A 22,394-nucleotide genomic window follows, 5' to 3' on the forward strand; every position below is an offset into this window, starting at 1 on the left:
TGGGTTGGGATTTGAGAGAAAATACGATTGTCTCTCGGTGGCAAAATCAGGATTACCGGAATGGATTACCAAGCAGCGATGGGCGGCTATCGGATTGGTCCTGCGGGACCAACCGACCACGGGTCGATTGCACTGACCCGATTCCGGATGCGGACGTAAATATCGAAGCTTTGCTGCGTCGGTAATTTGTTGTCGAATTCCTGAAACGAGTATTTGCTGACGGTTTGTTTGTTAGTGTGACATAGAATAATAGATCATCTTTGAAAAAAAAATTTTTTTTCTAATTTCTTTCTTATCTTCTTTCTGACTACTTTAACAGTTGTCAGAGAGAAGATTTGGTCGCTCTCATATGGATGTAGAATCGTGGCAATTTAACTTATACCTGTTAACCTCACAGCCATTTCAAGCTTCTGAGAAGACCGATTGTACTTAAATGTTAGCCAGACCAATTCCCCAAAAGTACATAAACTTGCCAAATTGCACCACGCCAGCCCGGGTCGAATTCGCCGTTTTCGCCGAGTAAACACACTGGAGCAATTCTCTACGAAATCGGTCTTTTCTCTTCAATTTTAATTTTTGTATTTTTTAATCAGACTGAAACTTTTTTGGTGCTTTCGGTATGCCCAAAGAAGCCATTTTGCATCATTAGTTTGTCCATATCATTTTCCATACAAATTTGTCAGCTGTCCATACAAAAATGATGTATGAAAATTCAAAAATCTGTATCTTTTGAAGGAATTTTTTGATCGATTTGGTGTCTTGGGCAAAGTTGTAGGTACACTGGAAAAAAATAACACACGGTAACAATAATTTGGTGATTTTTTTATTTAACTTTTTATCACTAAAACTTGATTTACAAAAAAACACTATTTTTAATTTTTTTTATTTTTTGATATGTTTTAGAGGACATAAAATGCCAACTTTTCAGAAATTTCCAGGTTGTGCAAAAAATCATTGACCGAGTTATGATTTTTTGAATCAATACTGATTTTTTCAAAAAATCGAAATTTTGGTCTTGAAAATTTTTCAACTTCATTTTTCAATGTAAAATCAAATTTGCAATCAAAAAGAACTTCAGTGAAATTTTGATAAAGTGCACCGTTTTCAAGTTATAGCCATATTTAAGTGACATTTTTGAAAATAGTCGCAGTTTTTCATTTTTTTAAATTAGTGCGCATGTTTGCCCAGTTTTGAAAAAAATATTTTTGAAAAGCTGAGAAAATTCTCTATATTTTGCTTCTTCGGACTTTGTTAATACGACCTTTAGTTGCTGAGATATTGCAATGCAAAGGTTTAAAAACAGGAAAATTGATGTTTTCTGATTCTCACCCAAACAACCCACCATTTTCTATCGTCAATATCTCAGCAAGTAATGGTCCGATTTTCAATGTTAATATATGAAACATTTGTGAAATTTTCCGATCTTTTCGAAAAAATATTTTCAAAATTTTCAAATCAAGACATTTTAAAAAGGCCAAACATTCAATATTACGCCCTTTTAAAATGTTAGTCTTGATTTGAAAATTTTGAAAATATTTTTTTCGAAGAGATCAGAAAATTTCACAAATGTTTCATATTTTAACATTGAAAATCGAACCATTACTTGCTGAGATATTGACGATAGAAAATGGTGGGTTGTTTGGGTGAGACTTAGAAAACATCAATTTTCCTGTTTTTAAACCTTTGCATTGCAATATCTCAGCAACGAGAGGTCGTATCAACAAAGTCCGAAGAAGCAAAATATAGAGAATTTTCTCAGCTTTTCAAAAATATTTTTTTCAAAACTGGGCAAACATGAGCACTAATTTAAAAAAAATTAAAAACTGCGACTATTTTCAAAATGTCACTTAAAAATGGCTATAACTTGAAAACGGTGCACTTTATCAAAATTTCACTAAAGTACTTTTTGATTGCAAATTTGATTTTACATCGAAAAATGAAGTGGAAAAATTTTTACGACCAAAAATTTCGATTTTTTGAAAAAATCAGTATTGATTAAAAAATTCATAACTCGGTCAATGATTTTTTGCACAACCTGGAAATTTCTGAAAAGTTGTCATTTTATGTCCTCTAAAACATATCAAAAAATAAAAAAAATAAAAATAGTGTTTTTTTGTAAATCAAGTTTTTATGATAAAAAGTTAAAAAAAAAATCACCAAATTTTTTTTACCGTGTAATATTTTTTTCCAGTGTAGTCCGTATCCATACCTACAACCTAATGATGCAAAATGGCTTCTTTGGGCATACCGAAGGCACCAAAAAAGTTTCAGTCGGGTTAAAAAATACAAAAAAAATCGAATGACCGAAATCCTAGAGAACTGCTCACTGCGGAGTTTAACCTCCGAGTTTCGCGAGCTTTGTTCGCAAAAGCTGGGCAAATTTACCTCCAAAGAAAATTTCCCCCTTCTCGATGAAAAACTTGCTGCAGGTAATGCGTTGCTGCAAAAGTTGGTGCGCTTGGCGTGGGAACCCGCAAGCCATCGTATAATGATACACATTAGCATAATTTGGGGGGTTTGCCGAAAGTGAGTGCACTTTATTGCTGGGAACTGCACAACTTTATTTTTTGGAAGAGATTTTGCGGAAAGAAAGAGAAACTGCAGGATTGCTGATTTGAAATGCAAACTGCAAACTTACTCGAAAGTTAAGCAGCGATAAGTGGGTTGAGTTTAAAGTGCGTTGGAAAACTCTACTCTTTGTCTTTAATCAAATGCTTTTGATTGTATTGGCAAAATACTCAAGAATCATTCTCCAGAGTAGCGCATTTTTTGTTGAGATTTTTAATCTTGTGTTTTTAATTTTGATTTGATTTAAATGAAACTTTTTCCATGGATTCTCTAATCTAATCTAATCAAACACTATTGCAAAAAAAATCTTAACAGAACGATGATTGAACCATTAACTTCTTGGTTGTGGATCCGACACGCTACCACGGCGCCATGGACGCTTGATGAATTGTGAGGGACAGAGCAGCAACATATTATTCTCTCTAAAGTGTAGCTCGGGAACGCGCCAGCATTATCTGTGTTGGTGAGAACTGCAGATCGCTGACATGTTTACACGCGGGCAAAAATGAGCTTTGAGCTTGCTGCAAAAACTGTTATAAAATGTAACATTTTCTGCAGCAAATCCACTGTTGCAGATTTTGATAATTTTTTTTCCTTTGGGTGTTGAGAAGAGATTTTCTGATCGATTCGGTGTCTCGGGAAGTTATTCGATTTTCAATGTTATAAAATGATTATGAAATTTGCTGTTCCTTTCAATAAAAATGATTTCGAAATTTTAGAATAAAACATGAAGAGGCTGTACCTCAGCAACCAACAGTCCAATCAACAAAGTTAATAAAATTGTAGGACATTTTTCTAGCTTTACAAAAATATTGTATGCAAGATTGGTTTTCCTTCATAAAGGATTCAAAAAAGCAATAATTTGAACATTTTTCGAACAAAAGCACCTTAAAATGCCAATAACTTGAAGGCGTCATCCATAAAGTATGTCACGCAAAAATCGGCCAAAATAAAAAAATTATAAGACCTGGTATAACATTCAAGTATTAAAAAATCTTGAAAACTGTTTTTCACAGCTTTGTATCTAATAAGTTCAAACCATTTATAGCAGTTTTCTTATGAACACCCTGCTTTCAAAGCATTTATTTTTATCAAGCAAGAATTTGCAAAATATTGAAGTTCCAGCTGTAAAAAAATGTGACTATATAATAAATTATAATGTGATACCGGCATCAGGGGTGACATTGGGTCTGGGGGTGAGTTTTGAGTCATACAAAAATGTAGAAATTTGTATGACCCAATCTCACCCCCCAGACCCAATGTCACCCCTGATGACGGAACATCTAAATAATAGTAAGCAAACCATTTTAGAAACGAGGATTTAATTTAATTGTGTACATTTCGAATTAATATTATGCAATCATAAAAAACAACCTAGCGTGACGTCACAGTCTCGCAAACCCCCCCTCCCCCCTTGGTCACATCTTGTCACACCTACGGTAACCCCCCCTCCCCCCCTAAGAGCGTACGTACTTTATGGATGACGCCGAATAACTTGAAAATGATTATTGAAATTTTGTTTGATAACATTTCGAATTTTTTCAAAAAGATATTTAACTCATATCTCCGTTACCAGATTTTGCACCATCCTGAACTTTAGCGCAAGAGATGCCTTTCTTAGTCACCTGAAACATATAAAAAAATCGAGTTTCAACTGTTAATGATAAAAAAAGTCATATAAAAACAGTTTTTTCCCGTGTGCCATATTTTTCTGAAAAGTTTACCGAAAACACCAAATCGATCATGAAATCACAAGATATAGATATATTTCTGTACAAATTCTGTTAAAAAATCACTGAAATTTTAATTATTTTTATGAGTTTTTAATCGATGATATTTTAGTATTAACGGTGCACATCAACCAGAGCTTTTTGCCCAAGATTTATGATACAAACATTTTAGTATCTTCAAAACTACGGTATCTATCATTAAAAAAAATTGAATTATTCCCTAAAGAAAATTGTCTCCCCTCTCTCGCTCAAAACTTCCTGAAGGTAATGTCTACAAAATTATTTACAACAAAGTTTGACTATTTTTAAAATCAAATTGTTGTTTGATTGGGTCCGAAATTTGACAACTTTGGAATAAGAAGACAATAACTTCCTTTGTTGCTGTGCACCCTTTAATAACTAAGATTTTCACACAATACCCATTAAATAGAGAATAAGTTTTGAAGGTTGAGAAATTTTATGGTTTAATATTATCCTTATCCATATTTTACTTCAAATTATGTCGATTTTTGACTGTGTACCGAATATTTTTTAAAGTAATAAAATGTTCACAGTTGAGTCATTCTCGCTAAAAGCGAACCACAATTTACACTATTTCTGTAACAAGAAGCCGAACTAGTCATACTGTTTTATAGCTTGGAAGTTTTTTGTATTATAACACTAAAAAAAATAAACTTGAAAAAAAAGTCAAATTTCTTATATTTTTTACAATTTGTAAATAGCTGAAATATTGAAATATTCTTTAACCTTGAAAAATTAAAAAGCATATATCGTCAATGTTATAATAATCCTTACAATTTTTTTATAAATGTGCCCGAGCAGACGGAAATAACTTGGGATTAACATTGTTTGATATTTGAAAATACTAGGTCAATAACATTTTATGTTAGTTTTGTTATTCGCCGTTATGATTTTTTTTTTTTTTTGTTATCGGATTGTTATTGTAATAACAGACTTATAACACTTTTAGTTATTCTTCGAACAAATCTTTGTTATTCTTTTTTGTTATTTTAACAACTAGTCCGACCATCCCAATAACAGTTGGAGTTATTGTTCCATAACAAAAAACGTTATTTACAAGTTGTTTTTACTTTCAACCAATATAGCATTTTTGATATTGGTTTTTCGTAAGTAGGTCGAATACCGATGCAAAAAGGACTTTGTTTACCAATGGCTCTTACGGCTTTTTGAAAACTAATCCGAGATAAGATCAATAACAAATTATGTTATGATAACATAAACTGTTATTAAACTTTTATGCAAAAATGGATTTTGCAAGAATATTCCATATCACTTTTTGTTATTTTAACAGTATTTGTCTTGGTATTTGTTATTGAAATGGCATGAATATTGTTATTACCGTCTGCCCGGGGAACGTTAAGCTTAACAAATTGATTTGATTTGTTATGTTTTTTGTTATCAAGTCTAGAGTTGCCTATGTTTATAGGACCATTTCAAATAAAACTCTAGACTTGTTGTTATAGCTATGTTTTTTTTTCGAAAACACAATTACGACGATTTGCTAAAAGATACTGTTTTCTCAGAATTTAACAAGTTGTCATTCCATTTTCACTTCAAGTTCCGAATAGACAGAAATCTATTTCCTGGAGCAAGAGAGTACAAATGACTTGCTGTAAAACCTTCAGTCAAACCACACTTGTACACAAATACAGTTCCCCCCAACTTCTGTGCAAATAGTGCACTTGTAGTGTTTTCCATCCGGATCGAAAGTCCAAGCTGTGCTCAAAAGTCACCATTGACCACATCCCAATGGAACGAGAAATCCGAGAGGGTAAAAAAGCCATACCAAATAGGACGGGGGTGGTTCAGGGATCAATTTTCAACCATTTCCAAACGATGAAAATACATTCTGCATAAAGTGCAGACACCAACCACTCTGCTACTGCAGTATCGAGTGTGGCAATGGCCAATACCGACCAATCGACAATTTCATCCGGAGAGGGATGATTTTGCTTGGCCTTCCATCGTCTCGCAGTTGGTCTAGCTAGGATATTCGTACGTATGGAAAAGAAGTCCCTTAGCATGATGGCAAGTGGACCCGGATTATGGCAAGAATGTAACAACGATGGAATCCCATCAAGTGGTGCGGTATTACGTTAAAAGTGTTTAGTTCAAAATAGGAGAGAAAAAATCATTAAAAAATGTTCAATTTGGATAATGTCAGAAAGAAAATACTTGACCTTTGAACTTTTAAAAAAAAAATCCGTGAAAATCCTCATCGCACACGCCGTCCCTCCTCCGAGCCCAAATCTGTTTGCAGTTGCTTCCAGTTCAAAAAGAAAAATAAGCATCCTGAAGTGCAGCTCCATGGAGAATTAAAAGTACGTTTCTTGCTGGCTGATGCACATTCATAAAAAGGAAAAAGAGAGAGAAAGAAAGCGAGAAAGCACAGAGCCAAGGAAAATCCACCGCACACGGCTGCACACGAGGCGGAGGAGCACTCGGCCAACAGATGAGATTAGCTTTTCCCTTCTGGCTGCACTTTTGATATGCAAATTTTGCAGTTTCAGGGAGAAAGGTGGGGGGGAGTACGGAGCTTTTGAAGGCAAATGACGGTGATCATATTCAGATTTAGCCTCGGGCAACGATATTTTGTTGAAGTAATGTTTCGCTGGGTTTTGAAGCTTTTTGAGGGAAACTTTAAACCGCTACGATTCGGCAGAAAATTGCCGTTGGCAGTCCCACTAAAGGTATCGATTACGTAATGGCGAGAACCGTTCGCCGGTATCAATTAGTATTCTGCGTTGGCCGCCGTTTCATGCAGCACCAAGCTGAATCAGTCGGTTAATGGCCTCGAGCTCCATTTTGGTGGGTGTTCCGAAAATACTCGGTGTAAAAATCGGGTTACTGAAAACCATGTTTTTTTTGAAGAATTAATGTAATTTAAAAAAAATGAAATTACAAGTCATGGTTACAACATTTCAATGAAAAAAGTTGAATTTTTTTTTTTCACCAGTCAAGTAAATTTTTAGTCGTTAGTTTTAAAAATATCTAAGTATTAAGAAAAAATATTCTCGAAACCCTTTAAAACATCGGAATTTCACAAAAATTCAAAATATTTGCAATCAAGTTCAAACAAACTAAATATGATAATCATAATAGGAAAAGGCATTTTGAACTTTTTTCAGTTAAAAATGTCCTTTACAATCCTTTAAAAAGATGAATTCCAATCACTCCTGAAAGTTTCATGGAGATATGTCATGATTTAAGTGAGTAGAAGACGATTTATGTTTAAAGTTCTGCCATGCGCAAAGCGGACTGTCAAACTTTGTGAGCGTTTTTCTCGGAACACCGAGTTGATTTCCGGGTGCCACGATATCTCGAGATGGGATAGACCAAATTAGCTGAAATTTGGGGTGAAGACTCTCAAGACATATTCCGTGTGCATGAAGAAGCCCGATTTTGAAATTTTCTTTTTTTAATAATAATAAAACAACCAAAAACTGACGAATTTTTATACGAAAAACACAAAAATATTTTTATCTTTTTTTAAAATAAACTTTTTTCAAATCGGCCTTCGCCATGCATACAGGACCGGTTTAACAAGTCTTCACCAAAATGTTTAGCCGATTTGGTCAAAGCAGTGTTGAGATATCGTGGCACCCGTTTTTTGAAACTGCTTACTTCAAATAGCAATATTTCGGCAAATATACAACCAAATGTGTTCAAATTTATTTTATTGATCGATGAAAATGTATATTTAAATGCCTTGAAAACAACCTCTGAAATTTTTGCCGATTTACATGTATGTAACCCCTTAATTGAACTTGTATTTCCATTAAAATGTTGAAGTTTTTTGAAAAAAAATCGTTCCCCGATTTTTCGGCCCAACTTTGAAAGGGGGAATGGGGGACGATATTAAATTTGATAATTATTTGCAATGGCCTAATTTGAAAAACAAAAACAATAATAAAAGTTCCACTCAGGGTTGCTAAATCTGGTTATAGTAAATTTTTCATGTGTCCTTCAGAATAAAGACAAATTTGGCAAATTTGGTCAGTTTTTATTGTTTGGCTGATTTTGATAAAAATTTTGACCAAATAGACCAAAATTCTTTATCTTATGTTTTTGAATTTAAATGAATTTTAAAATTATTCTATGTTTAAATTAAAAACTTTTACACACAGGAATGGATTTCTGATGATGAATTCCAGTTTGAGAAAAAAACGTTTTTACAGGTTAAATCCCATTTAAAATTCAAATGCAAAGCGCCAGCTCCTGTTAAGTCCAATCAAACTCATATTTGGGATTTGGGCTCAGCACGCCCACCGGAACCAGCCCCTGAATGCCCGCCAAAAAGTTATTTTGAGTACTTCCAGTTTTATGATAAGTTACTGCAAAAAAATAAAAAATAAATATAAAAATTGAAATAACAAGCTGTAGTTTCAACAATTGCATGGAAAAAGTATTTTAAAATGCATTTTATACTAGGTCAGTTTTTTTCCAATCATTAGTTTTAAAAAAATGTAAGATTTGACGAAAACAAAAATTTAAGCGAAAAAAAAACATTTTGCGATAATAAACATCGACAATTTTCAAAAATTCAAAAGATTTTTAAATCAACCCAAACATGCTTAAAATGATTCTAAACGCAGGGGAATGCATTTTAAATTGATTTCAGCTGATTGCACTTCAATTTCCATTAAAATTTTGAAGTTTTTCGAAAAAAAAAATTTTTGCCCCCTGATTTTTCGGGCCGACTTTGAAGGGGGGGGGGAGACAAAAACTTTGAATAAAATTTGTACCACCCTTATCATTTCTTCAAAAATTACTATTTTAGGAACCACCCTAAATTAACTAAAACAACGCTTATGTTCAAATAAAAAAAAACTAACTTAATCCACCTTTGTGGTTCATGCCTTTCTCAGAGTTGCTTTGGAGAATTTGAACGGTGCGCGTCGCGGTCAACACGCCGGATTTTCATTGCCGTTTCCGTCTTTGTTTTCCCCCCGATTGTGTGTGTTTTTCGGTCCGGGCGGTTTGGCATTTTCGCATTTTATTTGGTTTTATCTTTCCACAGCCGGCTGTCTAAGATTTAATCATTTATGCTAAACTCAACACCAAATAACCGAGAATAATCTCATCCGCATCCTCCGACATCATCATCCTCTATGATGAATCCTGGCCACTACCCTTTCCCACTAACAAAATCCCAAGTAGAAGTAGTTTTCCGGCACACGTGGGGGTGTGGATATCGTATAGAACCCACCCTTTGTAGCAACCTGTGCTTACTAACATTCCCGTCCCAATCCCCCGAGATATACAAACTGACATGGCGGGCGCCGTTGGTGGCCGACGACTGTTACCTATTTGCTTCAGATCTAGTTTTAATGATCTTGATGTTTTATCTTTTCAACGCATTCATACATGCTGTTGATAAGGGAAACACCATTAGATCGTTTAAGCGTATGGTCAGTTGCATTGATAGGATATTACGGTCCTGTTCAGCAATGGAGAAGGACAACCATGGGTGGTCTCTCATGCTCATGCTCATGCTTTGTGGTTCATGCCTTTCTCACTCTTAACCAACAATTATGGTATTATGGGTTTTGAGATAATTTCACGCCATTTTCTTAGATTCGGAATGAAAAGTACACAAATATCACTAAGTAGTCATTACATGAGACAGGGTTACCAGATCTACAAACTTTTAAACATGTTTGAAAGGTTTTCAATAACGTAACCAACGATGGGTAATTTAAGTGAAATCCGACCTAAAAAAAGTGCTTAAATATCACTTAAGTGGTGATATCTTGATACAGGGTTGCCAGGTCAACAATGTTTTGGAATCGTTGGTAAGATTTTTCGATTACTTAAAAAATGCGAGGTTGGAATATGGATCCGCACAAAGTTTTTGTACAGATAAGCAAAGTACATAAATATCACTTAAGTGGTTACAACAAGAGACAGGGTTGCCAGATCTTCAATCTTTTGGACTCGTTTGGAAGGTTAGAATTTGGGTAGTATTTTTTTACAATAATGGGATCTGGGGTCAATTTATGCAATTTAATCCTTTAAAACCCTCAATTTCTTACCAAAGTTGGTAACACCATAAAACGCTCATTCGGGTAATTTTCCCTCTCTTCACCACAAACCCTCCGAGCATTGAAAAAAAAAGAACGAATGTCGAAAACCATTTTCTCATTAATCTACCAGCAAACGAATCGTACGTGCTCGACGGCTAGTTTCGTGTCTTATTTTCCAGTGGGTTGAATTTCTGGTCCTCCTGCCGAAAAAAAAAACGAATCCATATCTGAAACACAAACCCTGCTGTTGTTGCTCATCTCGGATGCGTTCCCGCGTTTGTCCCGAAAGCGTAAAGGCACGTGCCACCACCTCCGAGGCGGGGAAAGTTTTCCACCCTAGTTTTGAATGTCGAGAAAAAGGCGTTAAACAATTCGCAATTTCTTTTAAGAAGGGCACTTTATGCGCCTCGAAACAAACATTCTATAGATTCAACTGATAGGATAGATAAGAAGGTTGGCACAATTTTACACCCCCGCACAAATGTCTACACACCCACACATACAGAAACTCTCAATATCGAGTTAGCGATGAAAGTGTGAAAAACTTGTTTTCCATTTATGCAGATAAAACACAATCCACTGTGAATGATAATAGACGAAAGGAAGGTTCGAAGGAAAATAGATAAGATAAATGGATCAATAAACAACTTCAGACAGGACAGCTGAAGAAGAATAGTTCAATTTCTAACATAAAAAAATATATATGAAAAACGGAAGATGTGTGAGTATTTGTCGAAGGATAACCAACTCTAGATACAATAATTTGTAAATACTCATCAATAAGTCGTCAAAAATCAAACAGAAGGTAAAACTATCGAAATCAAAAGCTATCTTGAAAAAATGAGAAAATAAGTGAAATATACTCAATCGATGCAAACTATTGCCAATATCTAAACAACAATGTTGCGTTTTATTGAGACGAAATCAAGCCGTCAATGTTGTCGCTTTTGCATGCTGATGGATGTTGAAATTGCATTGAAACGTATTATTGATATTTGTAATCCGTTTAAGCATCATTGTTGGTAAAAATATTTATAAATGTTTCTGCTTTCGAAGAAAACTGAAAAAAATGAAAAAAAAATGCTTTTTAAAAATCTGTTGATGCTCATTAAGATATTTATTTCGCTATTTATGTGCCAATAATTTAATTGTTTATTTTTTGCATTTGTAATAAAGGTAATTTTAAGTTTGCTTTCTTCGACATTTAAATTGAAAAGAATTCGTACAACCTTTTCATCTGTTTTACCAGCTTAATGTTTTCCAATACTAACAACTTATTTGCCTAATCAAATCATTTTTATAAGGTCTGCTTTTGCTTCAACGCTTAATGCAATTCATTACTTTCTATATCAATATTCCTCCCCACCTGACAATTGTCACCGTCAAAATTATGTCGGCACCTGCCTCACCACCCCTTCTTCCAATTATGCTTCACTAACCCGCTGCTTTGCTGCACATGCACGTATAAAATCTCCACAAACCCAGCGCGCACCAGTCACATAATTCGGCGGCACACCTCATCAAAGAATGGAAATAGAAAGTAAATTTGCATTTTGCATGACCCCCTCTCCCCGTTTCGTCATCGACCAGTGTACTAATTAGCATAATTTTTCCATCTCTTTCATCCGTGTATTGCATCCACCACCCACACACACACATACACGCAAACACTCACACGTTTTGGCCAAACGACCCCTCTTCTCCGAGTCCAGTTTTCCGCCTGGAAAGGATCACAGGTAGCGTAACCCATCCTTCATTTTCCTCAAGGGGAGTAATTCTTTGTGAAATTTCCAATAAATAAAAAAAAATTAAATTTTGTTTATAGATTATTCCAGTTGAACTTTCTTTTCTATAAAGCAGTTGCAATTTAAAAAATAGGGCATCGATAAACTTTTTAACAATAATTTTGTCAATTTTTTCAATTTTGTCAATTTTGTCAATTTTGTCAATTTTGTCAATTTTGTCAATTTTGTCAATTTTGTCAATTTTGTCAATTTTGTCAATTTTGTCAATTTTGTCAATTTTGTCAATTTTGTCAATTTTGTCAATTTTGTCAATTTTGTCAATTTTGTCAATTTTGTCAATTTTGTCAATTTTGTCAATTTTGTCAATTTTGTCAATTTTGTCTATTTTGTCAATTTTGTCAATTTTGTCAATTTTGTCAATTTTGTCAATTTTGTCAATTTTGTCAATTTTGTCGATTTTGTCAATTTTGTCAATTTTGTCAATTTTGTCAATTTTGCCAATTTTGTCAATTTTGTCAATTTTGTCAATTTTGTCAATTTTGTCAATTTTGTCAATTTTGTCAATTTTGTCAATTTTGTCAATTTTGTCAATTTTGTCAATTTTGTCAATTTTGTCAATTTTGTCAATTTTGTCAATTTTGTCAATTTTGTCAATTTTGTCAATTTTGTCAATTTTGTCAATTTTGTCAATTTTGTCAATTTTGTCAATTTTGTCAATTTTGTCAATTTTGTCAATTTTGTCAATTTTGTCAATTTTGTCAATTTTGTCAATTTTGTCAATTTTGTCAATTTTGTCAATTTTGTCAATTTTGTCAATTTTGTCAATTTTGTCAATTTTGTCAATTTTGTCAATTTTGTCAATTTTGTCAATTTTGTCAATTTTGTCAATTTTGTCAATTTTGTCAATTTTGTCAATTTTGTCAATTTTGTCAATTTTGTCAATTTTGTCAATTTTGTCAATTTTGTCAATTTTGTCAATTTTGTCAATTTTGTCAATTTTGTCAATTTTGTCTATTTTGTCAATTTTGTCAATTTTGTCAATTTTGTCAATTTTGTCAATTTTGTCAATTTTGTCAATTTTGTCAATTTTGTCAATTTTGTCAATTTTATCAATGTTGTCAATTTTGTCAATTTTGTCAATTTTGTCAATTTTGTCAATTTTGTCAATTTTGTCAATTTTGTCAATTTTGTCAATTTTGTCAATTTTGTCAATTTTGTCAATTTTGTCAATTTTGTCAATTTTGTCAATTTTGTCAATTTTGTCAATTTTGTCAATTTTGTCAATTTTGACAATTTGGTCAATTTTGTCAATTTTGTCAATTTGGTCAATTTTGTCAATTTTGTCAATTTTGTCAATTTTGTCAATTTTGTCAATTTTGTCAATTTTGTCAATTTTGTCAATTTTGTCAATTTTGTCAATTTTGTCAATTTTGTCAATTTTGTCAATTTTGTCAATTTTGTCAATTTTGTCAATTTTGTCAATTTTGTCAATTTTGTCAATTTTGTCAATTTTGTCAATTTTGTCAATTTTGTCAATTTTGTCAATTTTGTCAATTTTGTCAATTTTGTCAATTTTGTAAATTTTGTCAATTTTGTCAATTTTGTCAATTTTATCAATTTTGTCAATTTTGTCAATTTTGTCAATTTTGTCAATTTTGTCAATTTTGTCAATTTTGTCAATTTTGTCAATTTTGTCAATTTTGTCAATTTTGTCAATTTTGTCAATTTTGTCAATTTTGTCAATTTTGTCAATTTTGTCAATTTTGTCAATTTTGTCAATTTTGTCAATTTTGTCAATTTTGTCAATTTTGTCAATTTTGTCAATTTTGTCAATTTTGTCAATTTTGTCAATTTTGTCAATTTTGTCAATTTTGTCAATTTTGTCAATTTTGTCTATTTTGTCAATTTTGTCAATTTTGTCAATTTTGTCAATTTTGTCAATTTTGTCAATTTTGTCAATTTTGTCAATTTTGTCAATTTTGTCAATTTTGTCAATTTTGCCAATTTTGTCAATTTTGTCAATTTTGTCAATTTTGTCAATATTGTCAATTTTGTCAATTTTGTCAATTTTGTCAATTTTGTCAATTTTGTCAATTTTGTCAATTTTGTCAATTTTGTCAATTTTGTCAATTTTGTCAATTTTGTCAATTTTGTCAATTTTGTCAATTTTGTCAATTTTGTCAATTTTGTCAATTTTGTCAATTTTGTCAATTTTGTCAATTTTGTCAATTTTGTCAATTTTGTCAATTTTGTCAATTTTGTCAATTTTGTCAATTTTGTCAATTTTGTCAATTTTGTCAATTTTGTCAATTTTGTCAATTTTGTCAATTTTGTCAATTTTGTCAATTTTGTCAATTTTGTCAATTTTGTCAATTTTGTCAATTTTGTCAATTTTGTCAATTTTGTCAATTTTGTCAATTTTGTCAATTTTGTCAATTTTGTCAATTTTGTCAATTTTGTCAATTTTGTCAGTTTTGTCAATTTTGTCAATTTTGTCAATTTTGTCAATTTTGTCAATTTTGTCAATTTTGTCAATTTTGTCAATTTTGTCAATTTTGTCAATTTTGTCAATTTTGTCAATTTTGTCAACTTTGTCAATTTTGTCAATTTTTTCAATTTTGTCAATTTTGTCAATTTTGTCAATTTTGTCAATTTTGTCAATTTTGTCAATTTTGTCAATTTTGTCAATTTTGTCAATTTTGTCAATTTTGTCAATTTTGTCAATTTTGTCAATTTTGTCAATTTTGTCAATTTTGTCAATTTTGTCAATTTTGTCAATTTTGTCAATTTTGTCAATTTTGTCAATTTTGTCAATTTTGTCAATTTTGTCAATTTTGTCAATTTTGTCAATTTTGTCAATTTTGTCAATTTTGTCAATTTTGTCAATTTTGTCAATTTTGTCAATTTTGTCAATTTTGTCAATTTTGTCAATTTTGTCAATTTTGTCAATTCTGTCAAACAAATTACATAAAAGTCTAAAAACGCTTAATTTCTTAGCACTTTCAAATGTTGGGCTAGATTTTTAAATTGGAAAAAAAAGTTTTTGAAAAGAGCAGATTTTTTTTTGCAATTTGCATTTCTAGCACTGGTTCCCTAGATATCGGTGATCAAAAAATTGATCAGCACTGAGAAAATCTAATTTTTCTATTACTTTATCTTCTATCTTTGCTAGCCATATGTCAGCAAACAAAGACCGTATCAACAAAGCAAAATATAGGAAATTTTCTCAGCTATCGAAAATCCAATGGGCAAACATGGATCCTATTTTAAAAAATTTAAAAACTAATATTTTTACCAAAAAGTTACCTTAAAAATAGCTTTAACTTAAAAACGGTGCACTTCACATAAATTTCAGTAAAGCCTTTTTTGATTTCAATTTGGTTTGACATTAGAAAAAGAAGTCAAAATGTTTGTTGACCATTCTTGGTCCTATATTTTATTTTCATCCGCGAATTGTGCACCAATTTATTGCTCTTTCTGAAATTTTCTGAAAAGACGGCATTATATCAAAAAATAATGTTTTAGTTGGAAATTTAATTTTTAATGACTATAAGTGATTTTTTTAAATCATCATGATTCAAAAATGCAAAAAAATTGCATGGCCGAAATGTCACATAGTTGCTTTTTTACCCAAGTTAGGTTTTTAATTCAAATTCAGTGTTTTATTGTTGTTTAATATCGAAATCATGGTCAAAAATCATTTTTGGCTTTTTTATTTGATTTCAAATAAAATTTGCAATCACGAATGTATTTAAAAAACTTTTGATAAAGTGCACCGTTTAAAATTTAGAACATTCCCAAAATGTTTATTTATATTAAAATTACTCTTTTACATGTTTTTTTTTATTAAAGTTCAGAAAATGTCATCTAATTGATAATCTGTTATAAAACAGGGAAAAATTCAGAAAATTTTCATTTTTTCCAAAACTGATTTTTAAAGGCAAAATTAAATTTGCTATTGAAAAGTACTTTAAACCTTTTTCTATATATAAAATGCACCGTTTTCAAATTATAGCAATTTTATGGTAAATTTCGGGTAAAAAAGTTTTGATTTGCTTTCTGAAAATAAAAATTACAGCTGGCTGGGAAAACATCCCTATAATTTTCTTCTTGGACTTTAAAAATAAGTCAATTTGTTCCTCAGATAGAGCTTAGCAATGTATTAAAACATTAAAGTCTTGATTTATAATACATCAATCAAATAATAAGTTTCTTTGTGTTGTTCGAGAGGCATTTTACATAAAGTGATGATTTTTTCATTTCAATTTACTGTTTCTGGACCCTGAACTCAGAGCCATCATTGACAGTCACTTCTATCAATCGGTCCAATTTTCAATCTTGAAAAAAATAAAATATTGGTGAAAAAATAAAAATATTTCAAAAGTGTCAAAATCAAACTCAACATTTGATAAGAGTTAAAAACATCTTTTTTTATTTTTGAAGAGAAGGTTGAATTCAATTACAACAAGCTAATTAAATTGATTTAGTTTGGTTATGAAGCTTATCAAGCATGTCCAAATTTTAATCCGAGAAAATATCAGGTGAAACTGAACATTTGTATTTTTAATACCTTTTTGTTATTTCAATAATATTTTCATATTTATTTTTATTAGCATAATCAGTGTTACAATACGATAACCGGTTTCTTAGAGAATTGCTCCCCTCTTTACCCCAAGCGCGACCTTGTCTACCCAAATGTCAAATCTAAAACCCACACTACTAACCAGCACCATTCCCCCTCTTTCGTCCCACAGGGATCCCTCACAAAAGCATTCCGGATAAGTTCCGGGTACAAGCCACGAGCGGGAGGCAGTGGCACCAGCAACGGCGGCGGCTCCGACAAAAACAGCGTCTACAGCTCGACATCCCCGACGCCGTCGTACAGCAGCAGCGAGGGCGGAATCTACGCCGCGGTCGGCTTCCATCAGCTGCATGGCCACCTCCCGCACCACCATCTGCCTCCGCCCACGACGGCCCCTCCCCCCGTGCCATCGTCCGGCGGTGGAAGCGGTGGCGTTCCCAGCCCACTGGCCACCGCCGACCAGAGGGCCAACTACCGGGTCAGCGCACCACCCATGGACGGGTCCTCGTCGTCGTCCTCGATGGCAACCCTGCCCAAGTACGGTTCGCAGCATCGGCGCGTCAAAAGCATCAGCGACATCGAGGTGGCCGCAGCCGTTGGGTCCGGCTAATTCTCGCTCTCTCTCTCTAATCACACGCGATTTCATCTCATCACACCACCACAAAGCGTATCGATGGCAGCTGCAGTGGCGGTTGCATAAATACAGGTGCACATAGAGGAACCGCGCCATCTGTTGGCGAAAGAATAATGGGGTTGGGAAGAGAACCTCAGTCGAATGGATCATAGACAAATAACATGCATTTAATTATTAAAGTCGTCCAATGTTTTGATTCATTGAAAAATTAGTATTTAGTTTTAGTTTTTTGACTAATGATATTTTTTGATCTTTATTCCAAACATTATTTAGTATTTATTAAATTGAGATGTTTTTTATTTCTTCTAAAACATGAGTTTTGAAAGAATGAGAAAAATACAGTTGGTTGTCTGTGATCCATTGCGGAAAATAGAAAAAAAAAACCCATTCAATTGTCGTATCAAAACTGAAATCAATTGTAAACCAAAAATCACGCCCCATGTACAACCGCAGATTAACTATGAAGCAGAGAATTATTTTTTTTATGTTTGGTTTTGCGGTTATCAATGAAACTCAGTTCGCACGTGACTTTTACCTTGATCACTAAAAATAAACCACAAAGAGCTGTGGCCCTTCCACCTTGTTTTCAATGTTTGGTTCACATTGTGATTTGAATAGTTCTACCCCGTATAAATTTCGATTTTAAAAAGTAAGCATTCAAACTAGACCATTCCACAAAGCCACCGTCAAAACAGTAGAAGAGTCAACATATCACCTCGACCACTTTCCAAAGAAACCCGTACATTCCACAGCTGTAATTCCACTGAACCGAACAACATAAACCGTAACCAAAGCTTGTGTAAACGATCTTACAATAACTGTTAGTAAAAACAAAACAAAAAAAAACTATAAACCAAAGCCGATCGCAATGCGCCAACAGGCGCCCCAGAGTGAGAGCATTGTTCCAGTCATCACAAAATATATTCTTGTAAAACCGTACTGTTTGTATTTAGTAGCAACCCAGAGTCGACGGCGCAAAACCAACTACTCAACAAGAAAAAAAAGAAGAGATAATCAAGTGCATGTGGAATATTGATATTGATATCGGAATTTCTGTCTAATACTGCACAGGCTCAACACTGGCACAGCAAAGCGAAGTGATTTATTATAATCAGTATCTGATAGGGAAATTGTTTAATTCAATAAAGTTAGGAAAGCAGCTGCAACTAAGAGATATTAACTATATATATTTAAACGATAAATTCGAGCACTCAAACGATAGATTGAAACGCAAGAAAAAACAAGTCGCAAAACTATTTATAACTACGCTATGTTAGAATAACTTGTCGTAACTGTAGTACTGATGACAGATATGTAAAAAAAAACTGCAAGATATTACATTTCTTATCTGATGGTCAAACTAATGCAATGAAATATAATAAAATATTTGTATTTATTCTGGAAACTGTTAATACATATTCATTTTGATATCACTTTTCCCAAATCGTCATAAATAATTCTAAAAATTTAAAAATGTTACATAAAATCTTTCCTGAAATATTTTTCCTAATAAGTTTTACATAGCGCCATTTCAAAAGTTGATGTCGAAATGCTTTCTAGGAATAATGAAAGATGGCGCCTGCATGTAGTAAAAAATACGCTGCCACCTGGCGGCGAGTAGTTGAATCTATACATCATACACACTCAAAAATATACTTACTTCTAGTACGGACTTCAAAAGATTCATAGTTCAAAATTGAAAAAATGATAACCCCAGAATAAAAGAATACGATAATTCAAATCTTAATAAATCAATAAAAAGAAAATCCAAAAATTGAAAAAAAAATCATGAAAAAAATCGAAAGGTTCTTAAATTCTTGCAACTTCAATTTCCTAAATTGTTACCATTCAAGCAAAACAATGTTAAAGGGCCGAAGCTGAAGTGTAAACAAAGAGTCTCTCCCACTCACGTCAGTTGATGTTTACGTTAGGAACGAGCGAATAGACTCTTTTTTACACTTCGGCTTCGACCCTATTACAATGTTTTGCTATTGTTGCTATTGTGCTATGTTTTGCTATTATTTTAATTTCTAATATTCTTGCAATTTTTATTGCAAATTCTTAAATTCTTGAATTCTTAAATTCTTAAATTCCTGAATTCTTAAATTTCTAAATTTTCAAATTCTTAAATTCTTAAATTCCTGAATTCTTAAATTTCTAAATTCCTAAATTCTTACATTCTTAAATTCTTAAATTCTTAAATTCTTAAATTCTTAAATTCTTAAATTCTTAAATTCTTAAATTCTTAAATTCTTAAATTCTTAAATTCTTAAATTCTTAAATTCTTAAATTCTTAAATTCTTAAATTCTTAAATTCTTAAATTCTTAAATTCTTAAATTCTTAAATTCTTAAATTCTTAAATTCTTAAATTCTTAAATTCTTAAATTCTTAAATTCTTAAATTCTTAAATTCTTAAATTCTTAAATTCTTAAATTCTTAAATTCTTAAATTCTTAAATTCTTAAATTCTTAAATTCTTAAATTCTTAAATTCTTAAATTCTTAAATTCTTAAATTCTTAAATTCTTAAATTCTTAAATTCTTAAATTCTTAAATTCCTAAATTCTGAAATTCTTAAATTCTTAAATTCTCAAATTCTTAAATTCTTAAATTCTTAAATTCTCAAATTCTTAAATTCTTAAATTCTTAAATTCTTAAATTCTTAAATTCTTAAATTCTTAAATTCTTAAATTCTTAAATTCTTAAATTCTTAAATTCTTAAATTCTTAAATTCTTAAATTCTTAAATTCTTAAATTCTTAAATTCTTAAATTCTTAAATTCTTAAATTCTTAAATTCTTAAATTCTTAAATTCTTAAATTCTTAAATTCTTAAATTCTTAAATTCTTAAATTCTTAAATTCTTAAATTCTTAAATTCTTAAATTATTAAACTCTTAAACTTTTAAGCTCTTTAATTCTTTTATTCTAGAATTTTTAAATTCCTAATTTCTTCATTTCTTCAATTCTACAGTTTCGAAAATCTTATATTCATTCACACTCACATTACATTACATTATTTCAATAATGGAGCACCGGATTCGAGTACAGACTGTCCAGGGGAAACAGACTGGCCGATGCCAAATAAATAGGCACTGGCAACGTATGTTTTGCGCTTGCAACACTGCCAGTTTTGCTGGGCGTAAAGGGCGGTTGGTGTCCAGCGCGTTTGGATCTGTCAAACATTGGCCAAACTGTTTACTAGACAAACTGTAGATTCGAGTGGTAGAAATGACAGTTCTCCCGTAAAGCGGTATACGCACTTCGGAAGGAATCGGTCAAGAAAAATTTCAAATGGGCAACAGCGGCAGAGTAAGCAAGCCAGAGAGGGTGAAGAAAAGCCCAAGAAATCGTTCCCTCTTCTTTGTTCTGCTGTTCGTAAAGCTGTTTCTTGACCCCTTTACTTCCGATCAGCGTACTAGCCTTAAGGAATACATTGTAGAAAAGAGTACAAACTGCTCGGATGGAAATGATCCATTCTTAAATGGAGCACCCGCAGTCGAGCAGTTTTTTCCAGTTCGCTCCATAAGAAATACATTGTAGAAAAAAGCAAAAACTGCTCGAATGGAAATGCTCCATTGTCCAATAATTCCTTTTTTATTTTTTCTAGTTTTTTTCCTGAACTGGTTTATTTTTAAATTATTAAATCTTGCTAAATTTTTCAATGCCATAATTTTTAACGGCATTAAAAACTCAAAAGTGATAAAAATACATATGGCAGCTTAGATTTCAGAACATCAAAACTATGTAACTTTAGAAAAAAATGTAGTTATATTTTTTTTGTGGTGAGGACTTCAAAAAATCGAGTACGAAGTGTTTTTAAATTTTAACGTCACTCGATAAAACACTAAAACGTACAAAAACGGGCTCGAAAACCATCAACGCGATTCATCGTGTCGAGTTTTCACCTAACGCCACAAAAAAGCCGGTTACCGCAGGTTATCGCGCGTTAAAGCACGTTGAAGCGGTCAGCGTCTGCTCGATATTTGAACCAAACGAAATCGATCTAGCATCCCTGCTATCATACCTCCAACAGTTTTTGGTCAAGTTTGGAAACTCGGTAATGACAGTTCTCCCATTAAGGAATACATTGTAGAAAAAAGCAAAAATTGCTCGAATGCTCCATTATCCCACTTTTCGAGCACCCAGTTTAATTTGTGAAATTTTCAAAGCTTATCAACAAAATAAGGAAAGGAAAAACATTTGAAATGGGCTTTAGTTTGAAACTGTAATCAAAAAGAAGACGGACGCCAAAAAATAATAAAAATCCTGCTTATTTATTCAAATGGCTTGTAATGGAAAAGTAGGTACTCCAGAAATATTTAAAAGAAATTTTATTTGAAAAGGTCCTATAGGCAATCAAACGTCAAAATTACCCCCTACTAGAGGGCGCTGAAACTTGGGGTGATGTTTTCATTATAACCTACAGCGAGTAAGTTTGTTTGAAATTTGAAATTGTTTTATTTCATCATAAAATCGACATTAATAGCAAATTATACCATTTTCAGGTAAGAAATAAATAGCTTAATTAATATAAACGAAAATATTTTTGTGATGGCCGATTTCACCTGTTCAATATCTGATTCAAAATTAGGGAATGTTTTAATCAACCAAAACCTAACAAATCAATTGAGAATGTAGATTATTCAAGTGGACAAATATTTTTTAAAGTCACTTCGACCATAAAAGCAAAGCTCTGCTTGAAAAATGGTAATTGGAATGATTTTTAAAATTTGCAATCTAACCTCATTCTCGCGTTTTCAATCCGGATCTAAGAATTTTCAATGAAAAAGGCAACTTAGCAAAAAAATCAAAAAGTCAATCGATAGAACTTTTTATTTCTTACCTCCTGTTAACTTTATTTTGTTCCAAAAGATCAATTTTCTTTTAAAAAACCTTAAAATAGTTTTCACTCGCCTTTGCACTTATCGCGCAAAAACGTAAACGTAACCTTGCACCAAAGTTCTCCTACTCGAATGTAGGTGGCGAATCGATTTTTTAGCTTTGATTTTGGGGGCCTATAAACAAAAAAAATGTGGCGCAACGGCCAATTCGAAAACAATAAATCGCCCACAAATATGCAACCCACGTA

At 32.3% G+C, this 22,394-nt stretch overlaps 2 protein-coding genes across 9 annotated transcripts in view; both read left to right on the forward strand.

Moving 5' to 3' along the window:
• The window catches only part of LOC120422922 (kazrin-like), a 225,603-nt gene extending 206,892 nt beyond the window's left edge, over positions 1-18,711 (forward strand). For 5 of the 8 annotated variants that reach the window (XM_052710456.1, XM_039586497.2, XM_052710458.1 and 2 more), the window contains 2 exons: positions 12,058-12,081; positions 16,845-18,711. In XM_052710456.1, the coding sequence (XP_052566416.1) occupies positions 12,058-12,081; positions 16,845-17,282 (462 nt within the window). In that variant the 3' untranslated portion in view covers positions 17,283-18,711. The remainder of the gene's footprint in view (positions 1-12,057; positions 12,082-16,844) is intronic. The other 3 variants (XM_039586501.2, XM_039586502.2, XM_039586499.2) reach the window with 3 other exon arrangements.
• The window catches only part of LOC120412866 (60S ribosomal protein L28), a 510,937-nt gene that overhangs the window by 343,214 nt on the left and 145,329 nt on the right, over positions 1-22,394 (forward strand). The gene's annotated exons all lie outside the window — the stretch shown is intronic.

This window comes from Culex pipiens, chromosome 3, assembly GCF_016801865.2.
Source record: "Culex pipiens pallens isolate TS chromosome 3, TS_CPP_V2, whole genome shotgun sequence".
Lineage (NCBI taxonomy): Eukaryota > Metazoa > Arthropoda > Insecta > Diptera > Culicidae > Culex > Culex pipiens.